This window comes from Aedes aegypti, chromosome 1 (genome assembly GCF_002204515.2).
Source record: "Aedes aegypti strain LVP_AGWG chromosome 1, AaegL5.0 Primary Assembly, whole genome shotgun sequence".
Classification (NCBI taxonomy): Eukaryota; Metazoa; Arthropoda; class Insecta; order Diptera; family Culicidae; genus Aedes; species Aedes aegypti.
The window spans coordinates 191,327,935-191,352,124 of NC_035107.1; the positions used below are offsets into that span (position 1 = coordinate 191,327,935).

General features: G+C 38.8%; 1 protein-coding gene across 1 annotated transcript in view; it reads left to right on the forward strand.

Moving 5' to 3' along the window:
- Nucleotides 1-23,888, forward strand: part of LOC5577501 — an 833,563-nt gene extending 809,675 nt beyond the window's left edge. The window contains exons 13-19 of the mRNA XM_021855744.1: nt 13,886-14,362; nt 15,621-15,777; nt 15,884-16,026; nt 16,105-16,349; nt 16,422-16,543; nt 22,088-22,647; nt 23,639-23,888. Of these exons, the coding sequence (XP_021711436.1) occupies nt 13,886-14,362; nt 15,621-15,777; nt 15,884-16,026; nt 16,105-16,349; nt 16,422-16,543; nt 22,088-22,647 (1,704 nt within the window). The 3' untranslated portion in view covers nt 23,639-23,888. The remainder of the gene's footprint in view (nt 1-13,885; nt 14,363-15,620; nt 15,778-15,883; nt 16,027-16,104; nt 16,350-16,421; nt 16,544-22,087; nt 22,648-23,638) is intronic.
- Nucleotides 23,889-24,190: the final 302 nt, after the last annotated feature.

Below are 24,190 nucleotides of genomic sequence, written 5' to 3' on the forward strand. Positions count from 1 at the left end.
TTTGAGTTTGTGCACTATTGGGAATCGTGTAACGTTAAGATTATCAAATCTCCAGTGTACCACCCACAATCGAATGGTGCTGCTGAACGAGGTGTTCAGACCGTGAAGAACTTTTTGAAAAAGAGATTGTTAGAGAAACAAGGCAATAGAGAACTATTATCAAGGAAACTGAATGACATTTTAGCTTGGTATAATAGTACTCCTTCGACAGCTACTGAGAAGTCACCCAGTGAGATGATTTTTAGATTCAAACCAAGAACTGTATTGACAAGTATAAACCCGAAGACAAGCTTATGTGAGACAGGGACAGATAAGGTCAATCGTAAGAGCGTAACGTTTGATGAATCCAAAAATGCAGAATATGTTTATGATGTCAAAAAGAAAAATTGTTTGAAAGAAAATTGTAACCCCAACCAAGATTTTAAAAAAGGGGAAAAGGTTATGTACCGAAACCATTTTAAAGAATTAGTCAAGTGGATTCCAGCAATCATTCTTGAGAGAATCGGAAATTTTTTGTATAAAATAAAGTTGTTGGAGAACGATAGTGTTAAAAATGTTCATGTAAACCAGTTAAGATATCCAAGCTCAATTGTAAAAACGAATTTTGCAAAAGTGCCAGAAAGATCATCAGAAAATATAACTATTAAGCGTAGGCGTAGTGAATCGTTAGGTGAATCACCACCTAGAAAATTTCAAGCTGATGAGAGACAAAATCGATGCGGATCAAATGAATCAATTTTCCTCAGAAGATCAGTAAGAACCAGAAAGTTACCAGAGTGGTTTAGATTTGAAGATTATGAAAGGTAGTAGTAAGAAATCAAAAAAGGGGAAAGTTGTTATGTATCTAGATATCACAATGTAACTCATCGATATTGATCTAGGGAAGAAACTCAGCGATAGTTCATATCCGCTAATGTTAAATGAGATTCTCATCAGGCAATACTATTGCTATAGTATAAAAGCAATCAGAGAGATTGTGAAGGCCTCTTTTATCTATTGCTCTTCGAGCGAACAACACCGTTGTAAGTATAGTTGGTAAGAATAAATAAGTGAAACCAACAACGCGTGTGAAAGTTACTCCCAGCCTCCGAACTCCCCGAATACATCAATTTTGAGACTGTAATCGCGGACGCTGCTGCAGTGCCGTCGGGGTGAGTGCTCAGCATTCCACAACAATTGTAAAATAGAGTGGCATTTCCAACAGCGTCTTTGATGTTCCATATTTTGTGGGAACACTTTGATTAGCAAAATTATCACATGTAACAAAACTGCGACATTTTGAGAATGCATTTGAATAGACATTCTCATTGAACAATTGTAATAACTTTGGCACCCATGGATCAGAAATTTACCGTCATAATAAAGAAAACTATTCAATATCATGCGTGATTTTAATTTATTGTAAGCTATTAAAATAATGTTGATATTTTTACTGTCCATACGAACGCGCATGTGAATTTTCCAAGATATGTAAATCCCTAACCAAGACATCAACTTCATGTACCTTATCCTAGATTGGTCAATCAGAAGAAGGCGAAGAATACGAAAGGGAGGAGCATCGTCTGCAATTCAAATTATGTAAAACATACTGTCTTTGACAGATTCGGTTCATTTAAGGGACGAATGACCTTCGGATTAAAATCCCTCTGTAACAACAACAGGATTCGGTTCATTTCATTTACACTTTCGAGTTAGTAAGAACTTCTCGTGATAATATAGCTAGTAATATTTCTTAATGTGCTTACCAAAAACTTGCTATAATCTCTAAATTCATTTCGTAGCATCATACAATATCTGATTTATCACGAATAATCGACAATACGACAATTTGAGGATGTTCCAAGAACGCTGCTGCAGTGCCGTCGGGATGCAATAACAGCATAATGCTCATCTTGTACATCCCTTGCCAAGAAATCAATTTCATATAGCCTATTTCTCAGATTAACGCAATAGACAACATGTAGAAAAATCAATTCAGATCAATAGTTGCTCATTACAATTGGTCAAGAAACAATTTATTGATTTTAATGTCGCAATTTTAATACATTTTCCAATTTCCGTACTCGAGAATTTTGGAAGCGGGGGCCGTGATGCTCTGGATGGATTGTCCTCCATGACTGGTCCCCACGAAATATTCGTGGGGAGAAACTCGACCCTTTACTGCAGGAATTTCATTAACAACTCTTTGGTAAAGCAGAAATTTTCCGAGGAAAATTCTGATAAAAGTGAACTTTTTCAAAACAACTCTTAATGATTGGAATATTGATCAACAACTCTTTGTTAAGTAAAATCATCCTTAATAACTCTTTGCTTCATCACCAAACCAAACCATTTCATTGAATTCATCATGTACAAGAATATGAATGGTAAGGAGAGGCAGATGGTGTATATTTCGCTGGCGTTACTTTCCAACAGGTCGCCGGTTGGCGCTGACTACTAATCCGTCCACTGAATGATTTTCAGTTGTTGCTTTCGCTTCGTTGATCTCTGGTTCCGTTCGCTACTCGCACACTGCTGTGGCTTTCACGCGCTCTTCTTTGCTGCTCCGCTGCTTGATCCGTTCGTTATGCCGTTCGATTTGTGAATGAGCTTAGGAGCAGAACAACCAGTGGTTTTATTTGCTCGAGCTCCGTTCACCGATGGCGAGTGGTGGGGTTCTCGCTTGGTTGTTTCGTCACTCCGTTTGTTACTCGCACGCGATTGGTTATTGCTTTCGCGCTATTTTCGTTGATGGTGTAATTCTTCGCTGAGAAAAAAAGGCAACTCTATTGATTTTTCATGCAAAATAACCAACTTTGATAAACCATATCTTTATGGTTATTTATGAACCGATTTGAATGAAATTTTTACAGAATATCAGACATAACTTAAATTTTAACATATGTTTTTGAGTGATTTTTCCAATCACATGTTGAAAAGCAGTTACGGTTTGACTAAAGTGAATATTTTGACGATTTTTTATGATTGACATAACTAAACATATTGAAGGAATAGCTTCATGGTATCTTCAGCAAAGTTGTAGACTTTGACGAGATGAATAAGTTTGCTGAAGACAGTTTTTGTGTAAGGCTATGAAATTTTAAGATAAAAAGTTTTGAATTTTTCGTCGAAAATTACAGTTTAGTCAAACCGTTATTACTTATAAACTTGTGATTGGAAAAATTATTCAAAAATATATGTTAAAATTCAAGTTACATCTGATGTTCTGTGAAAGTTTCATTCGAAAATATTTCCATAATAACTGAGATCTAACTTACCAAAGTTGGTCATTTTGAATGGAAAATCGAAAAAGTTGCAAATGCATGCGAATAAGTTGGGGCCTTCCTTAGCCGAGTGGTTAGTGTCCGCGGCTACAAAGCAAAGCCATGCTGAAGGTGTCTTGGTTCGATTCCCGGTCGGTTCAGGATCTTTTCGGAATGGAAATTTTCTTGACTTCCCTTGGCATAGAGTATAATCGTACCTGTCACACGATATACGAATGCAAAACTGGAAACTTTGGCAAAGAAAGCTCTCAGTTAATAACTGTGGAAGTGTCATAAGAACACTAAGCTGAGAAGCAGGCTCTGTTCCAGTGAGGACGTTATGCCAAGAAGAAGAAGATGTGAATAAGTTCTCTGTTTATTCAACAAACCAGCTGAATAATTCATGGGTGCACAACAGAAACAGGGTAGCGGATCACAGGGATTTAGTTGAAATCTGGAAACGTAGCTCAATCTTGAAATCTTGAGCGATTTCACAAACCAGATTCTGGATTAACAGCTCAGCAAGCTTCTAGCAGCGAGGTACTTCTCGCTAAGCAAGTTCGGAGGAGCTCTTACCAGCTCGAAAGCGGAAATGGAATGAAACTGAATCCAACGAAGGCAGCATGTTTTATAACCTTGGAATAGCAGATGATGCTCCTCCCTTTTGTGCTCTTCGCTTTCTGAACGACCAATCTGGGAAATGGGTATGTGCCAATAATGTGTTGTGCTTGGAATTACTTGAAAATTGCGGGGAATACTATTATGTGAGAAATTGGTCGAACATGAATTGTTGGAATGATTGGCATTCCCTAAATACTCAATACGAGCTATTGATAATTAATAGTTTTCTTTATTATGGCGGTAAATTTCTGATCCATGGGTGCCAAAATTATTACAATTGTTCAATGAGAATGTCTTTTCAAAAGCATTCTAAATATGTCGCAATTTTGTCACATGGGATAATTTTCCTAATCAAAGTGTTCCCATAAAATATGGAACATAAAAGGCGCTGTTGGAATAGCCACTCTATTTTGCAATCGTTGTGAAATGTTGAGCACTCACCCCGACGGCACTGCAGCAGCGTCCGCGAGTACAATCTGAAATGGTTGAGTCATAAATTATTCGTGACAAATGAAATTTTGTATGAAGCTGTGAAATTGATTTAGGAATATTAGAAGTTATAAATAAAATCGGAAATATTTCTCTTTTAACTCTTTTCCACAAATTTGATGGCTCTGAAAAGAACCGATGGCTTTGTTAGCTTCGATGTTGTTACGGATAGTTAACACTGCTCGGACCAGCAAAACTCAGGGGGCTTCTGGTATTTGCTCCTAACGGGATTGCTTTTTGACCACCAATGATGATTTCATCACGAGTCGAAATTTTGAAGCGCGGGTCAACAGCTTCTCGACCGATGAAATTTGCGGCGGCGATGACGATGGCTGGGTGAACGCAAACAAGCGGTGAACCACAAAGCGAGAATGACTCGCCCGACCGTGTTCACAGTTCGACCGCAATTTCTCCTATGGACTGCTTCCTCTTCTTCTTCTAGGCGGCGGCAGCGGTGATGGCTTTAGCTTCGGACGGCATCTTCTCTCGCTCGCTCGACAGTTTGATTTGAGCGAAGCAAGACAAACGGGGGCGTCCTTCGCTATCGATGTCTGTGCCTGAAAAGCACGTCCGGTCAGAGCAAGCCGATCTGTCGCCTGCTGAGATGCGAGCCAATCGGAGAGTGAAAAGCAAATGACGTCAAATTTTCTCTAGCCACCCCTATTTATAGATTTTCTTGAAATCAACGTTCTCTTTTAAAACAGTTATTAAACTATTTAGACAGGTATGTGGGATTCAGTAAGTAAACGACATGAAGCTTTGATGTCTTGGCTTTCAATTGAGGTGCTAATCAAGAAATTTCGTTAAGCCAGTGCAAAGTTATAAACGTTTAAAATATTTCATGCCAACGTAACGCTCCTGGTTTTGAAATTCCAATTTCACTCCTGTATAGAGAAGAAAGACGTACTTCTACGTCAAAAAAAAAAAAAAAAATGACCAGCATACACAAAAAACACTTTTTCAAACCCCCCTTTTCTTAAACACGTTTAAAACTGCAAAACCATTCATATTGTATATTGATATACCAAATTAACTCAGATTTATGCATAAAAATGGAAAAACAAGAACATCAAAAAACAAATTCCGGATAATCGAGTCTAAAATTCCGGATAATCGAATCCCGGATAATCGAGTCCCCGGATAATCGAGTCTCCGGATAATCGAGTCCGACCTGTACTTGTTACATTTTTCAAAAAACACAATGAATAATCATTTCTAATTTCCTCAGCATTGGATCGACTTAAATTTTAAATCAGAGTGTCATTAGAATCGTAATCTCATATTCTTTGAAGAGACCCCACGAAATCTTGGCGGAAAAATCTGGAAAGTATTCAAAATCAATGAAACAGTCAGTTAAGTCATCGTGCAAAAGTTTGGGTTCACCTGAGCCACACGCACATCAATTTTGTCAATATCTCTGCCATTTTTCAACCTATTTTAATAGTTTAAAGCTTTTTGAGTGCAAATAATGGAGCATACATGATTGGTTTGAGAATTCACAGATTTAAGTAAGTTCAGGTGAACCCAAACTTTTGCACGATAACTTGACTGACTGATTCATTGATTTTGAATACTTTTCAGATTTTTCCGCAGAAATTTCATGAGTGCTCTTCATAGAATATAAGATAACAATTCTAAAGACACCATGTTTTGAAATTTTGGTCGATCCAATGCTGAGGAAATTAGTAATGTTTTTTCAGTGTGTTTTTCGAAAAATGTCACAACTTTAAGTAAAAGTTTAGTATACAAAGTTCAAAGAATGATTTTGGAAAAATACATACGAAGTAAGAATAGCTCTTTGCCTTTCGAATGCGGCTTAAAGAATTTGAATTGGACGTGTAATCACAGAGATATGGACTTAACACTTTTGCATGTTTTTTAGGGGGTGAACCCAAACTTATGCACGGGGGTGTATATTTACAAACAACTTCTCTGAAGATGCCATGGCGGTTTGAGCTCTCTTTAAATTCATAAATAGTTTGTGAATTATGGATCACTATTATAAATTTTCTTAAAATATCATGCCCACGGTCCACTCAAATAGTTGTATAAAATTAAAAATATAATGAATCTGCTCCAAACTTTGGATTTAAACCACCAATATGTTAAGAAAGTCGGGAAAAATATTGCCGTTCGAAGAAAACAACTTTGATTTTTGGGGGTTTGACCGCCTTCGAACCATAGTGCAGTGTCACCCGACCCTACTAAGGGAGTAGAATGTCGCCGCTGTCAGTCTCAACACGGCGTGTCTGGTAGAACAATATTATCACAAAAAAATAGGCATCGCTAAATCCTTAACCATTCGAAAATATAAGTTTTTAGCTTCCATTTGACATGTTCCCCAAAAAAATTCACCGAGGGATCCCGAACATTTTTTTTTATTTTAAATTTTTGTTCCTTGTAGTACATTATTTTCAAATATAATCATGGTAAAAGGCAGTATTTTGTTCTCTCAAGCGCCTACCATCGCGCTAAATTTCAAATAAAAGTTATCAAAACAAAGATAGAAGGTTACATGTTGTAATGGACAAAACTGTCCTATGTGATCTTGTGGATTAAATAAGCCATAGGACACTTATTCGTACAGTGAAGGATACACTCAGTTGAGTTCAACTTATTTTCATTGTTTTTCCGAAATTCGCATAGCCATTCGGTCAGCAATTTAATTTTATGTGATTTGTAAGAAACAAATCAAGTTTATTAAAAGCAGAACCTTTGAGTGCCGCTAACATCAAACGTCACTTTTACTGAGCTGTCAGCAAAAGACCGAAATTTGATCGGCATTCTGATTCAAGTGTGTGTTTAATTCTAGCGTATAACTGTTTCTTTTCATACTTAGAATACATGAATTTTCTTTTTCTTCAGTCTGGAACTACACCCCTATTGAGACAAAGCTAGCTTCTCGGCTGAGTTCTTCGGTTACTCATTAATTGAGAATTTGTTTCGCCAATCGTTCATTTTTTTTTTCATATTATGTGTACCGATGAGATCGAACAGTAGAAGCATTAGCCGTAGAACGCTAATGTCGCGACTGTTTGTGTGACCAACATCTAGTTTGTCACGCTCTGACAGCATGAGTACCGGGTCTATAAGTGTCAAATCATTTTTTTCGACCAAAATAAAACATTCTCTGCAACATGGCACTAAACAAGCAATCAAAACCTTCATAAGTAAGTAATAATAAAATAATTCTATTTTGTGATAACAGCGCCACTAGCGTTCTACTACTTATATTTCTATTGATTGAACCAATCATCCTGGAAAAAAAGTAATTCATAACAACTTAACGTAGCTTTTCCTTCAAATACATATCAGTGATAAATTCCGTACAAATTCAAGCTGAAAACGATTGATACGAAATTAAGCTCTGGTGCTGTTTAATATTTTCATCTTTTTCACAATTAATGATACACAAAGATGCTTGATTTACTAGTTTCTAGTGAAAAAAATAATAGAGAGGAGGTAATTCCTTCAATAGCGTTGAAACTGTGTTTTTCATTTTGTATAATGGTTGACTGCCGTTTGACGTATTTTTGTCCCGCGGCCCATAATGTTTACATAGAACGTGTAGAAAGGCAGTTTATATGCTAGATGATAGAACAGGGCAAGTGGAACATATAAGTAATTCAGTAAATTTACCAGTAAGAAGTTCAGTTCCAAATACTTTTAATATCTAATGCATCAGTCACCTTGTGATAGCATACAGGATGCGCCATCTTTTATGGCGGTTCGTGAACATTTAATAACTTTGACATTTATTAATCGATTGATTTGGTTGGACATTTTTGGGAAACGTCAATTCGGTACACTTTTAAACATTAATAACTTTATACCGAACAACATGCGAAAATAGTGACTCTTTGGAATGAAAATAGTCTAGCAGTTGTATTAACTCAACTTTTATATCATGGCATATATCGTGGTCAACAGGCACCATACGGCTTCACAAATAAGCAGAACTGCCCCATTTGAGGAACAGAAAATCTATTCCAGATTCAAGAAACACCATTCCATGACCAAGTAGTAACAGTTTGGACCAGCGTTCGCGCCAAAAAAAAAACATTGAGGCATTTTTTTTTTTTTCAAACAATACGAAACAGTCGAAGAAATTCGATATTTTTGAAAGAAAAACCCCCCATGCCAAGGTGAATCATGGAAGTGCCCAAGTAGCTCTGCACCCTATGTCCAATCACAAATCCGTGAAAAAGATCTTGGTTGATACGGCGCTCTTTGTCTAACTGCAAATCATTTTTATCAGTTTCTGCAACGGAGATTTAATGTACATCTGATATAAAAAAAAATGACATATGATTTGATTTTGGAAATCTTATTTGACTCCTCCTGACTTGTTTATGGAGTTATTTGAAAAGCAAAGTATATCCTAGAAAAACTCGCACTATTGACACGCTCAAGGCAGACCTTTGCGTCGATATAATCGCAAACCTCCCAAAAAGCTCCAAAAGGTAATGAACAATGCAGCAAAAGGAGCTCATTTTGCTACGACTAATAAATGCAGCGACTTAATTGATGTTGTTTTCATGAAATAGTCCAAAAAAAATGCAATTGGCTAAATAAAAAATATCTTCCACTATATTCTTTTTAAATTTTGAAATTATATGTTAAAAACATCAAAATGATTTCAATACTATTAAAAAAGTCGTTGGATTGTCACTTTCTCCGGGGTACCTCATTAATATGTTTAACCAATAAGAAAAGTCATTTATGGAATTACGGTTGATTGGCAAAGAAAACTATCAATCAATAACCAAGTGCTCAACAAACTCTAAGCTGAGAAGCAGGCTATGTCCCAGCAGAGGTGTAATGCCAGATAAAAGAAGAAGAAGAAGAAATTTAATGTATTCTTCCAATGAAAGGAAACAGTGCTCGAATCAATATACTTCCACAGTACGAATAAGTGTCCAACAGTCAAACTTCCAAAATTTTTAATCGAATATGTGTCCTATGGCTCATTAAATCCTTCAAATCACATTGGACAGTTTTGTTTTTCACAAAATGAAACCTTATTTATATTAATGTATATTTATTTCATGGGTTTTTATATGGAATTGAAACTTTAATCGAGCTTGAGACCAACGGAACTGTCTTCTACAATGATTACATTAAAAAATAATGTACTTTAAAGAACAAAAATTTAAAATAAAAAAAAATGTTCGAGATCCCTCGATGGATTTTTTTGGGGAGCACGTCAAATAAAAGATTGTAACGATACTCCTATCCAGTAAACCCTAACCCGTTCAAAATTAAAAAAAAAACTGCCAGCATACGAATAGCGCCGTCTATACGTGAAAGGCGAAAACTGCAGTACTCACGAAACGCGAGAAATAATGCGGCTCCGCTTCGACGAAACTCTCTGGTTTATCGTTCATGAAGAGATTTGCAGATTGCCTCCCAGCATCTCAGTGGTTGTGAAGTTTTTCCACCACGGAATGCGGGAGATAGCTCATACCACCTACGAAGAGACAAAACCGTTGCGACTTACAATAAGATCACGCGATCTAGGCGATTACAAAAGAATCAAATTACTCACTTGAGTTTGGACTACGATTATCATCGGATCGTTTTGGAATAGCTAGAGTTGATTAAAAAGTGAATAATAGGATTATCATGCCATATGTAATCCTCAAGGAAAAATGTGAAAATAGTGCCAATTAAGAGAAAAAGTATAGACATACAGTGTAATTGTGCGCTCCCTCTTGTGGTTTCCCAAGTGAAGCCCAAGCTGAAGGGGATAGTTAGAAAGGTGACGACCACGTGTAGTTTGGTTAATAGAAGCCATTGCTTACCCGTTATGATTATTTTAGAGCTGCACGTGTAATCGAACCAATTAGAAATCAAACCGATAATTTGCTCGAAGTTTGGCCGTCTTATCAGGTAATTGATTAAATTGTGGTAGTTAAATCCGTGGTCTAATCGGACACGTCAACCAGGCGGAAAGCCCACGTTGACGTGGGTTTTTCTTTGGGCCCAATAGCGACACGAGGAACCAACACATTCGGTACCGTCGAACGACATAGTGAGTAATTGCGGCCCCTAATACCGACCACCCTCCAGTACGACGGTCCAGAAGATCCCACGCGAGTTCCGAAAACGACGAACGTGTCACCAAGCACAAGACATTTTCCGAGGTGGGAAAAACGTGCATTCACCTTCCCGCTCTGCGACTCTACCACCCCCCACGGCTCGTGGAGCGTGAGAGCCTCTCCCGTGACAAAGCTTCCGTCAAGTACTACGGACTCAGATTAGAGGGAACGCCAGTTGGGAACCCTTGTAACTGGCCCAAGCTTTGGGTGAGATCCATTCGACGCCGTCATCGGTAGGAGCCCGATCAGAACCGTTACGCTCCAGCTTCAATTCGGAATTGCTTCCGATAAACCCTTCGCGCTGGTGGAGCCGAACCAGCATCGGCTACTTTGATACGACGGTCGCGGTCGATTTGACTGGAGTCAATCCGATAGGTCATTGCAGTGCTTCAGTACCGCGACTACAAAGCATGTGAACAGGTCAGTAGACTAAGAGAAGAAATTGTAATAGCATGTACAGTTTAGAGGATCCATTGCGATCGTCCCGGGACTAGGTTGTTAGGAGATATCAGGTACCAATATACGACTCGCTCAATATGCTTCAAACAGTAGTGTTTGCGTTCAGATGGTGATAGTTGTCTCTCCTCAAGTGGAACGGGTTGACCTTCAATGCCCTTCAATTGGCTGGGCGCTTTTAAATACATTTTGGCATAGGTTTTGTTTGTGGCTTAGTTGGATTTTGCTAATGGTTTGGGTTTCTCCCTGAAGGAACAAACCAAGTGTTTTTCAAGCGTTTGAGTCAAGCGTAAAACCCGCCCTTAGAAAGAGTTTCTGGCCGGAATCTAGAACGTGCGTCTGCAACCTTCCCTTTTCGGAAGTGGCGCTTAAGTTGCTGGCGTTTAAGAAACCAATCCGCTCGTTACATTTGGCCCTATATTTTCGAATGGTGAAAGATTTAGCGATGCCTATTTTTTTGTGATAAACTTTTCTCATATACACGCCGTGTCAAAGCATATTATCCAGTACATATACCGTTACTTGTCCTTAGTCGTGCGCTGCCAGTAGGGTAAATTGGTATAATGCGCCCCAACCGGGCAATACGCCCCACTTCATTTTCAAGGAGTTAAGGCTTATTTAACACGTAAATATGGTCACATATCTTTAATATCCTCGAAAAACTGATGTTTCGCATATAAGATCTTTGAGAAGTATAGAGCAGTTTTTCGTTAGGAGGGCGTACCCTTACATAATTGGAGCCGTACTGGCTATGGTCCCAATGTACTCGAAGCACTCCTATTCGTTCCATGCCTTGTCCGTTTGTATCGCGACTACTATGCCATAATCAGGATCTTACTAGTATCAATCCTGATGTGCTGATTGGCACTCATGTTAGTTTGGGCTAGGGTGCTTTGGTATTTTAAGAGGCACCGGTCGCTTTGACAGAGTTGCATTCTGATTTTTGTGGTTTTTATGAAGGTTCATCAGAGCCCACTGTGAACTCCACCACATCCTGGGCAACTCCCCAATTCGCAGAGGTCCTGGAGGGGTTCGTTAAGCCCCTGGACTTTTGTCCCTGCTGCCGTAGCCAATTGCGATCTGGTATAACGAAAGTGTTTTATCAAGAGGTAGACAGATACAAACTATCATTAAAAAATTAAAACTGTTTGTACTTCTTTAGAGGAAAAACATCAACTCCATTGCACATTAAGGGCCAAAGGTACAGCAAGATTACCACTGCCCATACTCGCAATACAGTCCCATTAGGAAAATCATCATGTCAAGAAAAACGCAACTGAACATTATCGCAAAAAAAATCGTAACGCCTCTGCCCACAGCAGAAAATTTTAGTGCCATCCATCAACACATTATCATTAGAGTATAAGAAAATGATCAGTAACCATAATATTGTTAATACATTTGTTTTTTATGTACAAATCCAAGATACTTGCAAGTGGGACTCGTTATCCGAGTACTTTTCTCATGATATTCAAATATACCCGCATACCAGTCCGCGCACCTTAATACATCTAGAGCCAAGTTTACTGTAGATTCCATGGCACTTTTACTTTTGCTACTATTAGGGTTCTCATCTTCTAGTTACAATACTTCTTGTAAAATATTAGACTTAACGTTGAATAGTGACAGTCCTGAAGACATTCCTGGATTTGATGAAAGCGTTGCAACCGACCGATAGGAAAGGTAATCTGGATTCACCTGCAGCACGTTTATATTGGATTTGAAACACAGTACTCAGGCGGGCAAGTATTATCTAGCTTGATTTCGGCAGAGCTATTCGACAGTTCTTAGAAACCCATAATGCTGCCTTCTTATTGGATCTATTCATTTATCAGCATTGGATATGGCTCATGCATAGTTTGACCAATTGACGATACCAGTGCGCTGCAGTGGTAATTTGCGTATTCCCATGTTGGCCCAAAAAGCTTTTCCTTCGTCGTTGGAAGATGAACCTACCTAAGATTTTGTGATAATTGGTCAGAAGACGAGGGCAATCACAGCAGTAAGTTTGACTTGGAGGGTAGCTACTTATCTTATTTTTAGTTAGGCTCTCATAAGGTTTAACATTTAGATATTTTTTCTATCACTTAGCGCACCATAAATTATTTCAAGCAATAAAAATATTTGTTATAGAATAATGATGGTTAAAAATACTGTAATTTGTAGTATTTCTCTTATGGGATGAAAATTACGAGCTAAGCTTATAGAAATCATAACAGGAAGAGGTTTGCTTGAATTCCATCGTAAACTACTAGTGGGACTGTTATGTGGGTACTTTCAATATGGGACGCACCTGATTTGATATTTTTTTTGCATTTCGTTCATACAAAAATATAATTTTAGGTCTGATACCTAGAAGTACACTAATAATAAACATGATTCACGAAGAAATCTCAAAAGTGATGAAAATTCAAATGGAACTGATATGCGAGTAAGGGGCAGACCATTCGGCATAAACAAATTACATGCTATTATTACGAACAGCACTGTAATGTTTTTTTTTTATAACAATCAACTAGTCTTTTGTAATCAGATGGAGCTTCAAATCTTAAAACAAATCTTATTCAGAACGATCAAGTGTCATGTTTTACTATCCGATGATGCGATAACGAACTTCCCTCACTGCACATTGCAGTCAGACAATTTTCTGCATTAAATATTATGATAAAATTCAAATAATAATAATAAATTTATCTCTTCATTTATCATCGTACATTTCCTTTCACACCACCCTACCCATGCATCGCCACAAACCCTCCAAGGAAGCAGTGTAAACGATTCTATATTCCCAGATCGTCTCTCATAATACCGACTTGCCAGCAGCAGTACAAGTAGCACCATATTTCTCTTCGCCACTGGGTTCCTTCCTTTAACAAGGACTGCTCCAGCAGCAGCAGCAGCGCGTTTGTAATGTACGGCGTACTTATTCCTATTTTTTTCTTTCTTTTCCCGCGAATTTCCCGTCATTTCTTACAGATTGGCACAAATAATTGCACTGCCCGCTATCGCACACTCAGTGGTGGCCTGGGAGACGAATCGCCCTCGCCATCGCCAACGCCATCCTCGGAGTACGACGACATTCTGCTGCAGAAGCAACTGGCGGCAGCTCACCAGCATCACCACCATCAGCTCCAAGTCGGGGACCACCTTCTACACCAAAACGGCGGCAGTGGGGGCAGCTCTGGGATTGGCAGTCAAAGTGGCCAAAGTGGGACCCTCGGGACGCTCGGTTCCGGGAGTAATGGCTCCGGGGGCATTGGAAGTGGAGGCAGCGGGGGAGGAGGAGGAGGACTGGGAATCGGTGGTGGCAGCGGTAGTACAAAGAATGGAGTCAACAATCTCAAGAACCTGAAGGCGGCCAAGAATCGGAACAATCTATCATCGTCGCTGGCGGCAGCGGCGTCGCACAATAAAAATTTAACGATAAGTCAACAAATAGCTTTAGTACATCATGTAAGTAGCTATAACGGGGGTGGCTTTTCCTTTCGACATTGGTTTTCTTTCTTGTCTCTGTTCTGCAAACTTCATCATTTGACTTATGGCACTTTTCTTGCTTCATTGCCACGATTTATGGCAAATTTTTTCCTTCCTTCCTCGGTTGATTTGGCATCCTTAAATAGTGCAAATGCTTCCGCTCTGACGGCAAGATTCAGACTTGTTCAGTCTGTCCTGGTGTGATCGTTCCTTCCAGCTTTCGTCTTCAATAGCAGTCTGAACGCAGTTTGAGTGTGATGTTTTTGTGCTCTATAATGAAGTTTCCGCCGCCATTCTCCCATCTCGTCGGCAGCTGTTACTTTGGTGTAAGGAAATTCGTAAGAACTTGTCTTTTTGCCGTTGGCAAAACGAACAGAGATAGACGTTTTTTGGTTTCAGAATTCATGTAAATTTTTCATTTTTCATTACGCTTGATTTTCTGAGAAAATATGACGATGTGATGAAATCCCAACTAAGAGTCGACGTCTTTTTGTTTGCCGTCTGATGCGAAGCATCGCATTGGAAAACTTACATGTGCCACGCTTTTGCGAATGTGAAGCTTTTCGGCACACTATAAGTTTATTTGAAATTGGAGCGCAAAACTTTGAGGCTTCGCTACCACATGCTACACATAGTTCTGCGTAAAGGCATCGCTAAATTATTGGGCTTTCAAAGAAACCAACAAAATGAACGGAAGTTCCCTCACCAATTGTTTAAGATTTCATATAGAGTGATTCAGAGCAATAGTGGGCTTCTCGCCTATTACAAATTTGAAGATTTTTAAAAGCTTTTATAATTTTACTTTACAATTTTTTGAATCTTCTATTACTTGACCTTTTTTTATTGAAAATACATATGAATCGAGTATTTATAAAAAAGCTGTGTTTCTAGTCACTTGTCAAAAATTGTATATATGTATTTAGGCATTTTCGATGATCTATTTAATAATAGTATTTCAAAGCATCAAACGATCATCTGACCTCAATCTTCCCATTTAAACACCCGGAGAACTATTGGTGTTGAATCTTGATGCAGCGATTGGTCTAGAGCCCCATAATTTTATTTTATTTTCCCACCGGAAGTGGATCACTTAATTACTCCCAACAGGCCATAACCACTTCTGAGACGAGACAAAAAATCTGCACCGTAGCGAGCGGAAATGCCAAAAACCCGTAATTCTCATTTTCGTTCCACTTTCTTTTTGCATCCCCGTCCGGTTTTGTGCCCCATTTTCCAGTCCAATGACGCTAGAACATCACCAAAGGACCATCTGCTGAATGCCAGCAGCCGAAATAATAGAGATTACAGCAACTGCCTCGACAGTATCAGTGACCAAACCACGTTCCAGCACTCTGCCAGTTCCGTCGAGAGCCTTCCCAGTGCATCGGGATCGAGTGAGTTTCCAATTTTGGCACTTTTTTTGTGCAATCCTCGGACGAGTGTAATACAATGTATGTAACACAACTTTTTTCCCATCTCGCTTCATCGTGTATCGTTTAGGCACACAAGCCCTGGTCCGGCCAGGCAGTCCACACAGTTCGCTCTCGGCGGAGGACCGAACAACGATGATTCCAATTTGCCGGGCGATAGCCCTAATCGATAGTAATCCGAACCCGTACGATAAGGAAGCTTTAAGGTTTAAGGTATGACGAAGGGATTTACTTTAGACTTGGGACCGGACATTTATGAAATCGTTTGTGGATCTTTTTCTTTCTCGACAGAAAGGTGATATCATCGATGTGCTATCGATGAATGCATCCGGCGTGTGGCGAGGGTATGCCAATGGGCGGTTAGGACATTTTAAATTTATCAGCGTGGAAGTGCTGCCGGACCACCCGGTGAAGCCGTACAGTACCGGGAAGCTGCTTAGTCGGAATCGACTGCCCACGAGTTGTCCCACCAGCGTGGAAGAACTGCTGTTAAGGATAGGACTTAAGGAGTATACTTCGGTGTTCGTGCTGAATGGGTATGTGGTTCTTTGATTCGGAAAGGTCAATATCTGATAATCTGTGTTTGTCATTTTCTCGTTGTTTCACAGGTACGAAGACTTGGAGTTGTTCAAAGAACTGGAACCGTCCGATTTAGATTACCTAGGAATTGGAAATACCGAGCATCGTGCCAAAATACTAGCGGCAGTGCAATTGTTGCATGACCTTGATTGTAAGTATCTCCCAGTGCATAACAATGTACAATCTAGAGAAACCTTAACATTTAGTATTCTTCGTTGGAGTTGGAAACCATAATGACTTAGCGCATTGACGCCTAAGTTATTCCACAGTTATACTTAAGTCCCGAAATTGTTGTCTCATAAAATAAAAATTTTGTTAAAAATTTTCAATCTGTGGTGATCCTTCAAAAACAATCTTGAAATTTTCAAAAAATGATTGATTAACTGCAGTTGTAATTTTTGCGAGGTAAAACGCCCGGTTTAAGTACGTCGTTAACCGTGCCTGTAAACGTAGGCACATATGCATGCTTGCATATATAATGCATACTAGACTAGCTCAGCTCAGTACGGGAGAAAAATAAAGTTGTATAATTCCACGCGGTACCCCCCAGGTTTATACTTTAGAGTTAGTGGAAGACTTTCTGAAAATTTCAGCTCATTTGGTCGTTCTATGAGCTGCGCATTTGAATTGAAATTAATGTGGGGTTAAGTAGATGAAAAAAACGAATTTAGTACTATACCATTTATTTCCACTAGAGTTTGTATCCTTTGACAGATACGCGTATTTCGACCTCAACTGTAAGGCCGTCTTCAGTGTCGTGTAGTACTATCACAATGTGGGGTTACCAGCTCAAACATATGGGAAACAGCACACCTTCTACTCTTTGGTTTAGGAATCGCGTTACTGATTCTACTCAATTACTGATTACTGATTACTGATTCCGGATTACTGATCGCGTTCAATGAACCCAGAATGTTTAAAACACTTCTTGATATCATAGCGAACAATATTGTAGAAGGTTGTATCTTGGAGATTTGTTAAGGTGAAGATGAACTTAATCGATTGGTCACTAGCTGGTGGAGACCAATCGATTAGTTTTTCAGCTCAATCGGATGTTTGGTTCTCCAGATCCGTGCTTTTGAAAATTTGTACTTTGGCTTCGATTCATCTTCACCTTAAGTCTCAAGGATCCATCATTCAATCGTCAGCAATTAACCTTCATCCAGCCAACATACTTTTCACATGCAAAAATACACTAAAATGTGCATAACTTTTTTGTTTCTCGATGGATTTTGTTGAAATTTTCAGAACTCTTCTTGTTTATGGTCCAGCAAACTTGAGAATATGGTCCACGTCTTGGGGTACCAAAATTTGCCACATCGTCCATTCAACGGATATCTCAAAACCCAGATGAGCTAGAAGGTTGGTGTCTTCGGCAAAGTTGTTCAGCAGACTAAGGGCTATCTGGCAGCAACAAATCTAATTGTGAATTTATCCGCTAAGTGGTGTTAGCTACAAATTATCTTCAATTTTATGTATCAAAAGTTAACAAGCAGATCAATGTTGGGTGGCTCCAGTTTGTCTTCGGAAAAGTTGTTCACATCGTGGCGAAAATTTTAAATTCTCATATTTTATGTTCGAGATTTTTCACGCTTGATTTGTAACTTACGCAGCTCAACAGCCACAATCAGGCATTGCAGAATTCGCTCTCATTTGAGTATGAAGCACGATCAAAGCAAGCAAAGAAAAACATCCCATCTGTTGCGGTCTACGATCGTCATTGTATCGCAAGGTGTAACAAGTCTGATGAATGGAAGCAGCGAGCGAGAGCTCCAAAGAGAGAGCGATGATAAAATCCGTCTCTCATAATGTGCAGTATGTTATGATAGTTACAGAGAGCGGTACGTGAGAGATTCTCTCAATTTTCTCAGGATTCAATCCCTGGCCACAATACATGAGTTGGATCATCAATTTGTTTATTATGTTTTTTTTTCACTCAAAGCCTTATATTTTATTTACGAGATTTTTTGGTGGAGCCTTCCTTTGCCGAGTGGTTAGAGTCCACAGCTATAAAGCAAAGCCATGCTGAAGATATCTTTGTTCGATTCCCGGTAGACCCAGGATCTTTTCGTAATGGAAATTTCCTTGACTTCTCTGGGCATAGAGTATCATCGTACCTGCCACACGATGCACAAATACTAATATGGCAACTTTGGCAAAGAAAGCTCTCAGTTAATGACTGTGGAAGTTCTCTTTGAACACTTAACTGAGAAGCAGGTTCTATCCTAGTGAGGACGTAATGCCAAGAAGAAGATCGAGCTATGAGCTAGTTCATCTCGGGACCAACAGCTTTACTTCCCTTCAGAAGGAAGTCGTCACTAAAATTTGTAATGATTAGATGGGTCGCATCCCAGGTCTTCAGCGTATGTTCTAATCACTATACTGAGTCCATTTCCACATAGAGTCCTATTTTTTTGTTTTTCTGCTAGAATTATAACGAGCCTTTCTAATGTAAACGATAACATTGGGTTTTGACAGAAACTCAATGTGTTTCATGATTGAATATTTTCGACGGCATGAGCGTGAGCAAGTGATTTTGCTTCCAAAAATCATTCGTGAGTATTTCGAAGCATATCTCAAAAGATGTTGCTTTTGTGGGAGAACCTCATGGTTGAGATTTGAGTGGCAATGTACCAACACTAGATGTTCAATAGATCAAGGGCATGTGAAATGGAAAACTGGACCAATATTCTTTCGCTATGTGGTGCTAGTAACCTCTCCAATATTCTGAATTTGGTGATACTAAATAGCTAAAAAAGGATTTACCAAACAGTTCAGAGCCCATATATCTGTCTGATAGTGATAAAATTGATTCAAATTTTGTTCTCTAGATGTCACTATTGATATTTTCATAGAACTTATCTAATTCAACAACACGATAAGCAGGAAGGTTAGTTTTTCGGCAAATAATATTGGATGGCTGAAATCTACCTAACAGGGATCAAGTTGGTTTGAGTTTTAGTGGCGCTGCCGTATATTTTTTAGGAAGAATTTTATTCCAAGATCCTCGTACGCTAAAATATCGGTCTTCTAGGATTTTTTTCAAGCAATAAAAATCTTCCTTTAAACAAACCAACGGAAATGTTAAAGTCAACGGTTTAAATGCTCAACTTGCTGCTCAACGCTAAGGTTTAAAGTTAGAGCAATCTGAGTACAAGTAAATCTGAAGTAATAACAAATAATGTAAATGATAACAAAACTTGATGATATTTTTTTGAGTTTTGAGTTATTGAAAACTCCCATTAGTTGATGTTCCTTCACTCGATATCGAAAACATTAATTAACTGGGATTGTGTGAAAAGTTATTTCCATGAATAATCAAAATGCAAGGGGATTCTTGTACCAAAAAAATTGATACTCAACGCGTTATGCTTATATATGCACATACATCGAAAAGTTACAGTCGACTCTCCACAACTCGATGTTCTATAACTCGATATACTCTATAACTCGATAGATTTTTCTGTACCTTTAAATTTCCATACATCGTTCTCTCCATAAGTCGATATTTCTATAACTCGATATCTCCGCCAGTCGATGTCACGTGGGAGGGAAATTTCTCTCCATAACTCGATATCTATTTTAAAATCTTTGTTTTTTTTGGAAAACGTTGTCTAACTCTTGTTTGGAGATGAAAAAATACTTGCAAGTTGTAATAAAAGTTGAAAAACAAGAAAATAAAAAAAAAAATATTGTCAGTCAAAATAATGTGATTTTTCGAGTACTTCGAAACAAGTTTTCAAATAATAGTTTGTAAAGTACCATCAACAAAATAATATTACTTTTTTACAGAGGTGATCATTTACGTATTAGAAATACACAAATTTGTCCCTTAGATTTTGTGAGTTTTTGTTTCGTTACATTCTATAACTCGATAATTCTATTAGTCGATGGACCCTTGAATATCGAGTTGTGGAGAGTCGACTGTATATGGAATAGTTTTGTATGGCAAAATTCGTTTGATAAATTATGTACTTCACGATATTGAAAAATATATTCAGGAAAGTATTTTTAGTATCGGTGGAGGTGAACATAATGGAGAAAAACAAAATTCCTCACAAACGTCTTTTTCAAACAAACGTTTTTATATTCGGGGATTGCTGCGAAGCTAGGGGATAAATTTTATTAAGATTTGCAACTGCCCAAAAATCCTTGATCTGCTGAACAACTATGTCGAAAACACCAACCCTCTAGCTTATCAATATCTTGTGATAAAGGAGATAGAAGAAAATTTGTAACTAACGCAAGCTAGCGAATAATTTCCCAATCACAAGCTCTTGGTCTATTAAACGACTTTGCCGAAGACACCAACCTTCTAGATCATCAGGATCTTGAGGTATAAAAGATTGAAGAAAATTTGTAACTAGTGCCACCTAGCGGATAAATTCCTAATTGAGATTGTTACTGACGGCTAGCTCTTGGTCTGCTGAACAGCTTTGCCGAAGACACCAACCTTCTAGCTCATCAGGATCTTGAGATATAGAAGATTGAAGAAAATTTGTAACTGGCGCCACCTAGCGGATAAATTCCCATTCAAGATTGTTACTGACGGATAGCCCTTAGTCTACTGAACAACTTTTCCGAAGACACCAACCTTCTAGCTCATCTGGGTTTTGATATATCCGTTGAATGGACGATGTGGCCAATTTTGGTACCCCAAGACAATCCGGAATAACTCCGGAACCACGTAGACCATATTCTCAAGTTTCCTGGACCATAAACTAGAAGAGTTTTTCGGTAAATTCTGAAAATTTCAACAAAATCCATCGAGAAACAAATAAGTTATGCACATTTTAGTGTATTTTTGCATGTTAAAAGTATGTTGGCTGGATGAAGGTTAAAATGCATAAAAATCTATCAATACATTACAAATGGCAAGTGTAATGCAATGATAGAATTTCTCCAACATTGCATCGATTATGAGCAAATTAACTGGTTTTGAAAATTTGTAACACGATGATGGTTTTTTCCCCTCATAAGCTGCATGCAATAAGAAGCCGGATCCTATTCTTGGCACTTTTGATCCACTTGAGCAGTGGGCTTTTTTTTTGAAAGCTACAGAGCTCATTTTAGGCCACAATACGCGTCGTACTAAAACGCTTCTTACTGCTTAGTTCCAGACAATTCTGCCGAGAAAAACCCCCCATGCCAAAGTGTATCATGGATGTGCTAAAGTAGTTCTGCATCCTACTGCTTTGTATTTCTTCAACATAGCCACTAAGCGCATCATAACCATCTATGACGCTGGGCGAGCTTCTGAACAAGGCGCATGTGCACGAGTGTGCTGATCTAAGCCGTACTTTCAACAATTGAAATGTTAATGAAAATGAGCTTAACTCCAGATACAACTTTCTGCAATTATGTTTATTAGGGTGGTATCGACTATTTAATTTGTCATTCTGGGGTCAATTGAAAGCGATAAACTAAAACACGGAACGAAACAGTGACATACCTAGCAGTAGCTGTTTTTACTATTTGATAGAAAACATGTTTGTCTATCACATCACGGTTGAAAAAGAGCTTATAATAATAATGTATTTTGCAGCTCAAATCGATTCGTTTCTTGAAAGACGCGTTATACTCCCAGACCCAGTCGAATCTCAGTGCTCGCCAAACCAGAGAAAAGCACCATGCGTCTCCATTTCCAACGCATAACTAATTCACCCTTTGCTTGCCTTTCCCCCATTTTCAACAGCAACATCCGATGGCGAGGTGGCCGGTTCGAGTTCGGAAAACGACGAAGGCCTCCGGTTGGGTCACATCAAAGGTGGTGGCGGCAGTGGCTCCGGTGGCCAACAGCAGCAGCACCATCACAGCCACCAGACGTCTCCTTTTGGTCGGCGGCACTTCCCTCGCGATTCGGGCTGCTACGAGGGATCCCCGGTGCCGTCTTCACAGCAATCCAATCATCACCACCTGCACCACAACAGCCATAGCAATAGCAACAGCAGCAGCAGCAATCAGGGTGGACAGAACAGCTCGTCGGACAACGACACCAACAATCTGGACTCGGTGGTGGCTCAGTGTTCGAACGAGATCCTGAAACGGGTAGAGGGCGCCAGACGGTTCAAGACTTCGGATGGCAGTGGCAATGTGGCGAAAACGATGAACCGGGCCACGAAGAAGGGTGGACTGCTGGGGGGCAGTGGGAGCGGTGGAGGCGTTGTTGGTGGAGACGATATGACGATACGAAGTAGTGGGGGAAGTGGTGGAGGGGGAGGAGCGTTGAGTGAGAAGTCGAGTGACTCTGGGTGAGCGGTTCAAACATATTCTAAAATGTCATTAGACTATGGTTTGAAAAATGTCAGATGAAAATGTTAACTGATATTAAACTGACCACTATTTCAAAAGTACAATCGCTAAAGAACAGCCTATGATAAAAGAAGAAAAAAATCACTGTTGAAAGCGTCAATAATTATGATGCCAACAATCACTTTGTTAGTGCAACTTCCGAAAGAATAGCCGATAACTAAAAGAAGGACAAATCTCTTCTTGGAAATTGTAATACTGACAAGATGTAATACAGACAAGTAATGCAGGGGCTTATTTTCATTTATTTTTTTGAAGTCACTGCCAACTTTGAATTTCGCTCAAGACAATTTTGTCAGTCCGATTTTTTTTACCGCTATTGCCTCAAACTTCAACTCAAACGGTACAACTCGAAAGAACAGCCTATAACTCAATGAAAGAGAAAATCATTGATTTAAATTTTTACACTGCCATTATACAACCTCGAAAAGAACAGCCGATGTTTTGAAAGAATAAAAAATCACCAATTAGGAAATTAGTAGTAACTTAACTCTCCCTTACTCGATATTCTGTATCTCGATATTTCCCCTAACTCGATGGAATGCGCGGTCCCTTCAATCTAGCATACTTTGATCCCTCGTAAGTCGAAAACCTCTCTAACTCGATGTTCCCTAACTCGATGCGATCTGTTTCAGTTTCCTATGCAAGTTTACCTCTCTAACTCGATATTTTCATGGAAATTTCCAAATATTCTCCAAATGTTCATAAATTTCATAAATTTGATAATTATGATTATAGTGATAGTAAAATGAAGGTTCACAAGTCATTTCAGGGTGATAAAAATTAAAATTTTGAAGACTATGCAAAAAAGTGTCACGTTGGCAAATGTACAAAAAATTTTTACTTATTTTTCACAATTTAATTTACTATTTTAAATGTACTTTGTCGAAACAATCAAAATTTCGAAAATTGAAAAAAATGTGTTCTGTATCTCGGGGCAGCAGCAGTTTGTCGTCGGGCCCGATCAAGAATAACCTTTAGCGGAGTTTACTGTTGGCGAGTGAGGGATGAGTGGGCGCGTGGAGGCGTTTCGGCCAGGACGAAGAGTTGGATTTGGAAGAGCAGGACGAGACGGAGGCCTATAGGTAGGTAAGACTAGGGAATTAATTTTATCATGCATTTTATCTGTTAAGCACACTGCCAAATAATGTGACAAATGGAAATACACTCCGGTAAAAAGGTTTTAATTTATGTGTTTGTTCTGTGTGGATGGATTACAGTCATTAGATTCGTTAAAACTGGTTTCTCTTCAATTATCTTGATGGGGTAGAAGATTTTTTACTTTTGAGAGTTTTGGTTAAGGCTGCTGAACATAAACTATGGATGCCAAAAGTTTGATCTAGATAATTAGGTTTTATTTATTGTATTAGGCAGTAGCGTTCATTTGTTAAGAACGTTATTCTGCTGGGACTGAGCTGTTCTGGTCAAGGGGAATTCCGATGCATTGTCTTGGTTGTCAACTTCCTTTCAGAACAACTGACAAACTAAT